This window comes from Rhinatrema bivittatum, chromosome 11, assembly GCF_901001135.1.
Source record: "Rhinatrema bivittatum chromosome 11, aRhiBiv1.1, whole genome shotgun sequence".
NCBI lineage: Eukaryota > Metazoa > Chordata > Amphibia > Gymnophiona > Rhinatrematidae > Rhinatrema > Rhinatrema bivittatum.
In genome coordinates, this window is record NC_042625.1 from 65657525 (window position 1) to 65668200 (window position 10676).

At 44.2% G+C, this 10676-nt stretch overlaps 1 protein-coding gene across 1 annotated transcript; it reads left to right on the top strand.

Annotated features, from left to right (window-relative positions):
• Window positions 1-8193: 8193 nt before the first annotated feature.
• On the top strand, window positions 8194-9138 carry LOC115100552 (olfactory receptor 1361-like). The gene has a single exon (XM_029619070.1). The coding sequence runs from the start codon at window positions 8194-8196 to the stop codon at window positions 9136-9138; it is 945 nt and encodes a 314-aa protein (XP_029474930.1).
• The last annotated feature ends 1538 nt before the right edge of the window (window positions 9139-10676 follow it).

Below are 10676 nucleotides of genomic sequence, written 5' to 3' on the forward strand. Positions count from 1 at the left end.
TGATGGCAGGGGTTTATATAACCTAAGAGTTCACCATCTCATCCTCCCACATGGGGATGCTAACATCCATCACTACAGCTACCTTTTTCCCCCTCTAAGGATGGACCATTCTTCTTAGGAAGAACCCACAGGATTTTCTACACTTCCCTAACACCTTATAATTTGTTTTGGTTGTGGCTCTTTAGGCGTGCTAATCCATCAAAGAGGAACTATAAAAACCTAGAAACAGAAATGACGACAGAAAAGGACCAGTGGTCCATCCAGTCTGCCCAACAAGCTTCCCATGATATTATCTGCCGTGCTGTGCAGGTTACACCCATGTATCAGTCAGTGCTTCTTTGCTTATGGACTTGGCCAAAGAAGCAGTCCTGTGTTTTTTTCTTAATGTCTGAGAATCAGTACCCCAGACTGTAAAAAAGTCATGGCTCGTGTTGGTTGTCCCTGAATCCAAATTCCTATTTCCCTTCACCCGTCACCCGCTCCGTCGAAGCAGAGAGCAGCATTGAATAGAGATGTGATTCGGCCGAAAGTTATTGGCCCACTGCGGGAAATTTCGTTTCCCGCGATTTGGGGCGATTTTATTTCATCTACCCACCCGAAACGAAGCCCGAAACCCGCCCCGATTTACAACAGGGGCTGTAAAAAAAACCAAAACAAAAAAAACAACCCAAACCCACCCCAACCCTTCAAATTTAATTAATTGCAAACCCCCACCCTCCCGATCCCCCAAGACTTACCAAACATTCCTGGTGGTCCAGCGGGGGTCCCAGGAGAGATCTCCCGCTCTCAGGCCGTCGGCTACCAGTAATCAAAATGGCGCCGATGGCCCTTTGCCCTTGCTGTGTGACAGGGGCTTTCGGTGCCTTTGGCCAGCCTCTGTCACATGTAGGAGCAATGGACGGCTGGCGCGTAAAGTCCCAGGACGCATGTAAGTCCTGGCGCTTTACAAAAGGGGCGGGGTGGGGGCAGAGCGGTCCGGGGCCAGGGGCGGGGCGGGAGCGGGACCAGAGGCCTGCAACACAGTGGCCATTGCCGCTGTTTTGAGGGATTGTGTGTTGGCAGTCTGCCGCAGGTGCAAAAAGTAGGATAAAACTTTTGGGGGGGTTAGAGTAGGACTGGGGGGGTGAAGGTTAGGGGAAGGAATGGGAAGGTCAGGCTAGGAGGGAAGGAATGGATGAAGGCAGCGCGGCTCGGCGCATGCAAAGTGCACAATTGTGCACCCCCTTGCGCACGCCGACCCTGGATTTTATAACATGCGTGCGCCTGCGCGCGCATGTTACAAAGTCATTCGTACATGTGCGTGTGCCGGGTAGTGCACGCACATGTAGGCCACGCGCGCATGTTATAAAATTTATCCCATACTTTCTCCATCCATTTTATAAAATTATATGCATGTATTTATGTGCATAATTCTAAGATGTGCATGTAATAACTCTGAGCTATTAGAATAAAGAGCAACACCACTCCACAATTCCAAAAACCAGAAAAATGAGAAGGAAAAATCTTTTTTAATAAGAAAAATACCAAATTCTCTTAACCTAATATAGTTCCATTCAACATCTAAAGAGATTGACGGTATCAGAAATGTTAGTGCCACTAATATAATCCACTGTCTGTCGCCCGCAATGGGCCTCAGACAGTATCAGGGTTTCTTGCACTATAATTTTAAATCATTTACCGTAAAAAAAAAACCCCACCAGTCCAAAAATCTAAAAGAAAATAAATTTTATTTAATTCACTTTCAATAAAATAAAAAATATTTAGCTATACAGGCGTTCACAAGATCCACCCATAGTGACAAGTGCAATTTTACTTCCACAACTTAATTAGCAGGTGTAAAAACGTACAGATAAGTTCAGTAATGTATGTGTGTATATTTATATTTATTTATAAATACTTATATTCCACTTATAAAAGGCACGTGCTAAGAGGATTACCATGTATATCTTACAAAATAACTTCTGAACCCCACTTCAGAATGCTCCTAATCCACCTCTTTTTTCCCTATTAACATTTATTTGTACTGGCAATGCTTCCAAAATAACATATATGCATGTACACACTACTTACATACATGTATGCCAATTGTACATGCAGAAACGTGTTGAACATTAACCCCCTAAGTGTGTAAATGGCTGTTCTAAAATTGGCCTGGGCTCAGTGCTCATTAATGTATGCACATAACCTTGCTTCACATGTACTTTGATGCGCATTGAGAAGAGGAATTATGGGGAGAGGAGTTGGGGACGAATTGCATCTTACACGCATACATTTTAATTTTTAAAAGACTGAGGGCAATTTTCAACATTCTGCTTAAATTGGTGCATCTAAGGTTACAGGATTAGGGTGAGCTAATGATGGCACTATATTAGATATGTTTAGTTTTACTATCGCAGGCTAAATATGCTCAATTTTGCTTTTATGATTGTTTTAGGATGCTTGTTTAAAATATATTTTTATGAATGATAACTCATGCAGGATTTAAGATGGAGTGGGAAACAAATATTTTTAAATTTAATTTAATAAACCGTGCAACAGAAGCTGCATAGTTTATAAAATAGCACCTAGCTCTGCCCCAAAAGTATGAGTGCATGTGGGTTCCTACTAAGAGAAACAGTCCAGCTTTACAGAGGAAATAGAGATAGTATTAGTTTGGGTTTTAGCTCCCCCATGTGGGAGCCTGGGATGGTGTACAGTTAAACCCCTGCTACCATCTTAGGTTGTGGATTGTTTAGTTTGCCCTTCTAGGGGCAGCACGTCCTGTTTGCTACTCCCTTTCTATTAATTTGCTTTAGAGAAGGACCCTTGAATGTCTGGATTGAGATCCGGATGAAGTGAAGGAGACAGAGTCCCTTACCCTACTTTTGCCATATCTGTCTGGAAAGCTTTTTGTAGTGAGGAAGAAGATTTTCCACCCTTCCTGCCTCTGAGTTTTGGTTTATCTTCTTCTTATGAACCTCTTGTCTTTTACCTTCTGAGTACTATAGGGCCCAGGGACTCAGGTTTTCTACCATATTGAGGAAGTGGTGTCTCTCACAGACAGAGAGAACCAGTGGACCATCAGAGTCCTCGTGGAGATGACCAGGGAGGAGAGGAGTGTGGAGGCACTTAAGGTACGGACAAGGAAAGGAGGAATATGTGGAACATCTGGGCTAGAAGTATAACTACATGGGACTTTGTACTACCACCTGTAAATTGGGATATCATTGGCTATGAGGAATGGATGAAGCTCCAAAACTGCATTATTAGTGAAATGGATCAGGAATAAGAAGTGTAACTTTACATCAGTAGCAGGATACATTTATTGAAAGTATAAGGTCACAAATTTATTAGAAGATCTGAAGTGTAACAATGGATTTGTAAATACCAAAAGCTGCAAGGAACTTTTTCATCAATTTCTATCATTCATTAATCAGTAAAATTTAAGTTGGAAACCAAATCAGCTTCCCAAATGATTATTACTGCTGTTTACAAGGTAATTTAATTCTTGAATAAGACTCAAACAATGCTCAGGGCCAAGAAGATAATCTCCACCCCCCCCACCCCCCCAAACAGGGAATCTTGGTCATCAGATTTTTTAACAATCAGGAGGATTCTGATAACTTAAACCCTGATTTGAGGTGTGACTTCAGGGGCCCTGTAATTGGATGCTGGCACAGGAGTTACACGTGTACCAGTAAATGCACATTTTTTTGTGTGAATACTTCTTATTGAGTTTAAGGTTTATCTACACTTAAAATTTAGATTAGATAGAAATGCCACATAACAAACAACTAAAACCAGAGGAAACAATTTAGCTAGGCGACAAGCAGCCATGTATGTAATGACCACACTTGGGGGGACTATTCATTGAGAGAGAAAAGAAATAATTATATATCATCAGATGGTACAAAGAAGCTCTACTAATATACCACGCCAGTTCCACTGGAGCTAATGAGGTGACAAAATCACTGGAGCTAACCCTGCCCTGATGAAAATGATAAAGATGATCTGGTTCACAGAGCTCATATTTAGTACCCTGCAATTTAATTTACAAAGAAATTTAAGCAAGAAAGTGGCACATTTTTTTAAATGCAGGGAGCCACATACTTTCTCTGCCTATTTTATGCAGGTATGTGCATACATTTTATGCACCTAATAATTATAACATGTGCACGTAACAACCCTCAGTATGGAGCAGATTTTAAAACATACGCGCAGGCATACATTTGTGCGCACAACCCGGCATGCACAAATGTACGCTCGATTTTATAACATGCATGCGCTGCTGCGCGCATGTTATAAAGTCAGGGGTCGGCGCGCACAAGGGGGTGCACACCAGTGCAAATTGCACACACGGAGCCCTTGGGGAGCCCTGCTGGCTTTCCCCGTTCCTTCCCCCCTCACCTTCCCCTCCCTGTCCCACCCCTTTGTACCTTTGTTTCGGAAGTTACGCCTGCCAGAGGCCCCCGGACCGCCCCACCACGCCCCCCGGACCATCTGCCCCACCCCTGTCCCACCCCCTGCCCGCCCTTTCAGAAAAGCCCCGGGACACAAGCGCATCCCGGGGCTTTACGTGCGTCACCAGGCCTTTTGAAAATAGGCCCAGCACACGTAACCCCCTTACACGCGCAGGGCTTTTAAAATCTACCCCTATATGTAGAGGCATCTATTTTAGAAAATATACATGTACTCTACTTAATGCAAATGTTTGTGGATGTACTTGGAATCACCAGTTTTCCAACATCTCCACCAATTCACCCAGATCCTTCACCGCTTCACTTAATTCCTCCCCCCCTCCCACCACTTAACCCAGACTTCACACCCAAAAACTGAAGATAAATGACAAGTACAATTTCAGATCTGGGATGCAAATAGCCAATGTAAAAATGTGTGCATACATTGCTTACAAAACAGCAATCTGTGTGCAAACTTTTGAACCCCGCCCCGGAATCCTCCTAAGCTGCCATTTTTTTTTTCACATTTACTTGTGCCACTGCTAGTGCACACACATTTGTGGTTTTGCACAATACTATTTGCATGTGTATATGCTACTTACATGTATAACTTCCAATTTTGTGCAGAAACTGTTGAAAAATTCACCCCTATCTGTGTAAATTACTGCACTCAAATTATGCCTTGCTTGGGACAGGTGTAAATTTGTGCTAGGTAATATGTGCATGACCTCGACCAATTTCTCAAGGATTTCCAAAGTGAACTTAAGCACACAAGTTTGCTTTGAAAATCCTTGGTAAAGTCCATGTATATAATGTCCATGCAGATTTTTTTCTGCTATGCGGGCTATTATAAATTACCTTCTTTAAGTAGCCTTTTTTCCCAGAGAGGTATTCACCTTAGTTCTTATATAATACCATAATCAGTTGCATAATCTTATTTAAATGGAGTCGTAGCTCCACCAATGAAAATGGGGATAATGCTTCTAATCCCACTCCTCTTCAAATCCTCCCTGGTCAACATCCTTTTATTTTCACTGCCTTTAAACTACACAAAGTACTACCCAGTGTAATGAGCCCTTAGTTTAACTCCTTAAGCTAGGAGTAGAGGTGGAGATTGTGGGGAGGACCCATTCATTACAGTCCCTCCTTTTGAGGGAGCTGGGATGGCTGTCTCTCTGTGGAGAGATTGGAGGCAGCGCTTTTGTGTTTGGAGTTAGGTGGTGGTGCAAGAGCATTTTCCTTGCGTGGATTTTTGGGCCTACTTGGAGGAGCCGGCAAGCCCCGTCTGATGATCCTGAGAAAGATCGGGAAGCTGCCCTACAGTCCACTAGCTGACTGACTAGGGTTGGAGCCGGGGTGTTTTTCATGGTAGGAAACCTTTGAGACCCCTAGATGTTTCCTGGGGAGGGGTCATGGGGAAACCTCTCCTTGGGGGGGGGGGGGAGCAAGATAGGGAAGACCTGCCCCCCTGCAACCTCCTGGAGGACAGAGATATGCTGATGACCTTCAGCAGATGTCTTCTGGGGTTTGGATCAATTTTTGGGAAAAGGAACTTTTTGGTTGGAAGAGCCAGGAGAAAGAGTTTTTACTGCCCCCTTCCTTCCTGCCCAGAGGAACATTGAAAGCTGTGTGTTCCAGAGGGGATCCCTACAATTATGGGATTTGACTGAAAGAGTAAGAGATTGAGAGAAGCATTTGGAGAGGAAAACTGTGAGTAAGACCAAATTGGAGTCATCACCCTTGGGTAGAGAGGGAAATGTGTGCACAGACTGTGTAACCTATTTTTACCAGTGCTATTTTTGCTCCAGTTAACTTTAGGACAGCCCTACGACATGACCAGAGTTAGCCAGTTAGATTAAGTGGTTAACTCTGAATAATGGAGTTAGCTAGAATGCCTACTTCCTGCCCCAGGAAAACCCCCATCTTATCCAGCTAAATTATAGTTACCTGGCTAGAATTTAACCAGATAGGGGCTACATATAGCCGTGTAAGCCATTTAGACAGATAACTATTATGTTGACCGTCTAAATGGCTTTTGAATATGGACCTCTCTATGTTTATTCAGTTGTTCTGTAATAAATTGTTTGGAAGTTAAGAAGTGGTTCAATCTACATATCTGAAGTTGAAAACAGAATTTAACTTATCTAATTACCCAGCAAATTTTGAAAAAAGGACAGAAAAGTCCCACCACTGTTGTGGGTGTGGACCCTTGGACTGATGTGGAGCCCTGCAGGTCCCCATCGTTGGCTAGCGGAGTTGGATGAGGCAGAGGCCAAACTCGAGCTTCGCCTATACCAGCCCCCATTCCCTTTAGGTTGAGCCCTCAAGTGCCGAAGCTGACAGGTGGGGGACCTGCCTCTGCTGATGATTTGAAGATTCGTAGCTGAAGCAGGAAATGTGCAGGTGAAGTTGAAGACAAGCTTGGGTCAAGGCTGGCGGCATACAAGAAAGGTCCAGTAGTCAGTGGCAAGCGGTGATCAAGAGAAGTTCAGGAAGCAAGATGGGTCAATACTGTGTGTCTGTGGAAGGGAAGGCGGGATAGATATAGGCAGGCAGGATGATGAGGAACAACACAGGCGGCAAGGCACGCAGAAGAACTGAGGAACTGAAGACTGACCACAGGGACCTGACGAGACGAAGAGCACAAGAACTGAAGAACAAGACATTTGAACCGAAGACAGGAACTGAAGACACTGAGGCAATTTATTCTACATGGACTGTAGGGAGACCTATTGCCGAGGCATGGAGGAGATACTGCAGTGGCCTTTTTTAGGCCTTTCCCAATGATGTCATCACAGGGCATGGCTGGTCTCTTCCCACTGTGGACCCTTTAAAAGAAGCATTGTCGGGCTTGCGCATCTTAGAGAGCTTGGGGTGAGTATTGGTGGCGTCCTGCTGCGAAAAATCACACCGCACCGAGGAGTTGTGTCCCACCACATGGGCAGGGAAGGCTCCCTGGAGGTGCCGGAGTGTGGTTGCTGGGGCCCGATCGGAAAAGTGAGTACGGTGGTCCCTGGGAGGAGCCAGCAGACCGCCAAATGCAAGTACACTTTATTGTCAAGCCAGGAGGGGGGTTTGAGGCAGCGGTTCAGTTTGCTGGACAGTACTTTTTTTTTTTTCGTATCAAGAGGAGGGATGATTGGCTAGATTTAGGTCTGCTTGCTGTCTAACTTTCTTTCCACATCCTCTGCTGACCTAACTTTGCCCCCAAGCTCATCCAGAATTTGAGTGGCTACATTTTCTCTACTTAGTGAATCTTAGGAGGCTAAATTTAGCTATTCAGACTGGCAAATGTTCAAAGGCTTTGATCTAGCCAGCTAAGTTCTTACTTAGCTGACTGGATCCTTTGAATATTCACCTCTATGTTTCTAATTCCATGAATGCAATTGGGTGAAACCAGGACTGGTTCAGGCATTCTCTGACATGGAGTTTTATGCTCACCCTAGACAAAAATCTTCTGTCCTTAGAAGGCCTCTATCTTATCTGTCCTCCTGAATGTAGTCGCATGGCAATTCTTTTGGTAGCACTGTAGTCATGCAATTTGTTCTATGGAAAGAAGACAGATCATGTTGGACTTCCAATGACTTCAGGACTACATGGAAATGCAGAGCTTTTACTTCTGAGTCTCCTGTATTTTGTCTGTTGAAATTCCTAATCAGTTCACTGACAGTTTAGTCCAGGACATGATTTTATGTCATCTTTTTTCAGCACCAACTAAGATCTTCTACCTCCTATCTATTACATTTCAGCAAAGTCAATGGAAAGAGGAAACAAAAGCACATCAACAGAATTTGAACTTGTTGGCTTCTCAGACCCTCCAGAGCATCAACCATTTCTCTTCATCTTTTTCCTGATAATGTACATGTTTACCATCGTGGGGAACTCTATGATATTTTGCATAGTAAGGATCGATCCACAGCTCCACACTCCCATGTACTTTTTCCTCAGCTCATTGGCTTTGGTGGACATCGTCTTCACTTCAGTGACCGTTCCCAAACTTCTCATCAACCTCCTTTCAGACAGCAAAAAGATTTCTTTTGCAGGTTGCATCATGCAGCTGTACTGTATTTTTGCTTTGGGGAACCTGGACAGTTTAATTCTTGCCATGATGGCCTATGATCGTTATGTGGCAATTTGCAGACCTCTGCATTACTCAATGTTAATGAAAAAGAGCCTGTGTGTAAAGCTATTGGTTTCTGCTGGGGTTATAGTGTTTCTGCATGCCTTGGCACACAGTATTTTGATGGCTCAATTGTCATTCTGTGGTGCCAATAAAGTCCATCATTTCTTCTGTGATTTTGCACCACTGATTAAGTTATCCTGCTCAGACACCTCCACTAATGTGATGCTGCTTCTTACCGAGACCTCGCTCCTGCTGCTCTTTCACTTTCTTTGCATTGTGTTCTCCTACATTCGTATCATTTTTGCCATCCTGAAGATGCGCTCTCCGGAGGGAAGGCACAAAGCCTTCTCCACCTGCTCCTCCCACCTCACGGTCGTGGCTCTGCAGTATGGTCCTGTGCTTTTCACCTACATCCGACCCTCTTCAGAGTATTCCTTAAACAGGGACATGATTATAAGTGTGATGTACACGGTGGTGGCTCCCATGCTGAACCCGTATGTTTACACTGTAAGGAATAAAGAGGTGCAAGGAGCTTTGATGAGAGCAGTGAGTAAAATTGCTTGCCCTTGTAAAAAATAAAGCCATTGTCATGTATTGTGCTATTTTTGTCATTTCAGAAATCACTGGCTATGAAAAATATATTTGGATCTTCCAGAGATGGAATACATTTTCTTAAATATCAAGCAAGGGAGGGGCAGAAAGCAATGGAGACCATAAGGACTCAATAAATGTAAAATGAGTGGATCAGAACCAAACTATACTAGTTCTGAAGTTTTGCAAAACATATTCACCCAGTTCTGTTCCCATTTCCCATTCTCATTCTGGGGCTCTGCCACCAGCCTCTGCTCTTTCTTGCATTGTTCCGCCAGCTGGCATTCCCACTCCATCAGGCCGATGCAAGATCGGGTGCTCAGGTCAGCGTGCCCCTTAACACACGGTTGGACACGTTTTGGATGCGCTACGCTTACGCCTGATGCAATACGGGGATTAGCGCGTCCAAAACCTGTGTCCAATAGAGCGCATAGCTAAGAGCGCTCATCACATGCAAATTCCATGTAGACGAGGCTATTAACTATTACCCTGCAATGCCAAAAATTGCTTCGCGGCCAAAGCACCCATTTTAATGTGTAAAATGCAATGCCTGCCCGGGAGCAGGCGTTAAAGCATGCCGCACTCAAGGGCTCACAAAAAATCCTGCTTTCTGTGATTCCTCCTATAAGTATCGTGTATAGTGTCAGGCACTTAATATTAATTTATTCACTCCTTCACTTACTGTCGATTGGTCTATTTACTGTCACACATCAGCGAAAGGACCAATATCCTTTCAGAAGGCTGTCCATCTGGATTAGCTGCTTGAAAAGTGGTTTGGCTTTTGCTTGTGAGCAAATTGGCTAGGTATATATTCCAGTTAGCTTCTGGCCAATCAGCCATGTGGGTGGCCCTTTCAAAGTTTTTCAAGAAGATTTCCGGGTCCTCCCCTGCCTTTATCTTGAACAGAATGGGAGGTGGCAGATTCACCATGGCTTGAACAACCTCTGCCAGTACCCCCTCTGTTACTGGGCGAACTGTTGGATGAACTGGTCCTGTAAATTTTGAATGACTTTCTGAAACCACTGCTGGCCTTCCACCAAAACTTGTATCAGCTGCTCCATGTTCTTTGCTCCTCTACCTATGCAAGCCACAAGCTTGGTGAGTCTCCAGGATAGGAGAAAAGAAAACAAAACAAAAAGAAACACCTTTCTGGCCTGTCTGGCCCTTACTAACTGGGTATACCATACCTGCTTCAGGTGGAGCTAGTCCCCTTGGCCTGCTATAACCAGTTCCCAGTAGTCCCCTGCAGCCCGGCCCTATGGAAAACCAAACAAAAAAAATCTCTGTAGTTCCTGCCTGTGCTTCCCGCTTCGAACAGGGATCCCACTTCTCCCACCGTATGTGGTACCGAGCAGTCAGGAATAGCCATCCTTCAAGTGTGTTAACCTTCACATATGACTGATTCACTCTACTGATAGATCATTCATAATCATACTATGTGATCTAGGTGATAGCGATTGCAGGTACGTATTCCAAATTCGCAAGAATGTAGGTTTCATTTTCAATATATCATACTTAACCACACA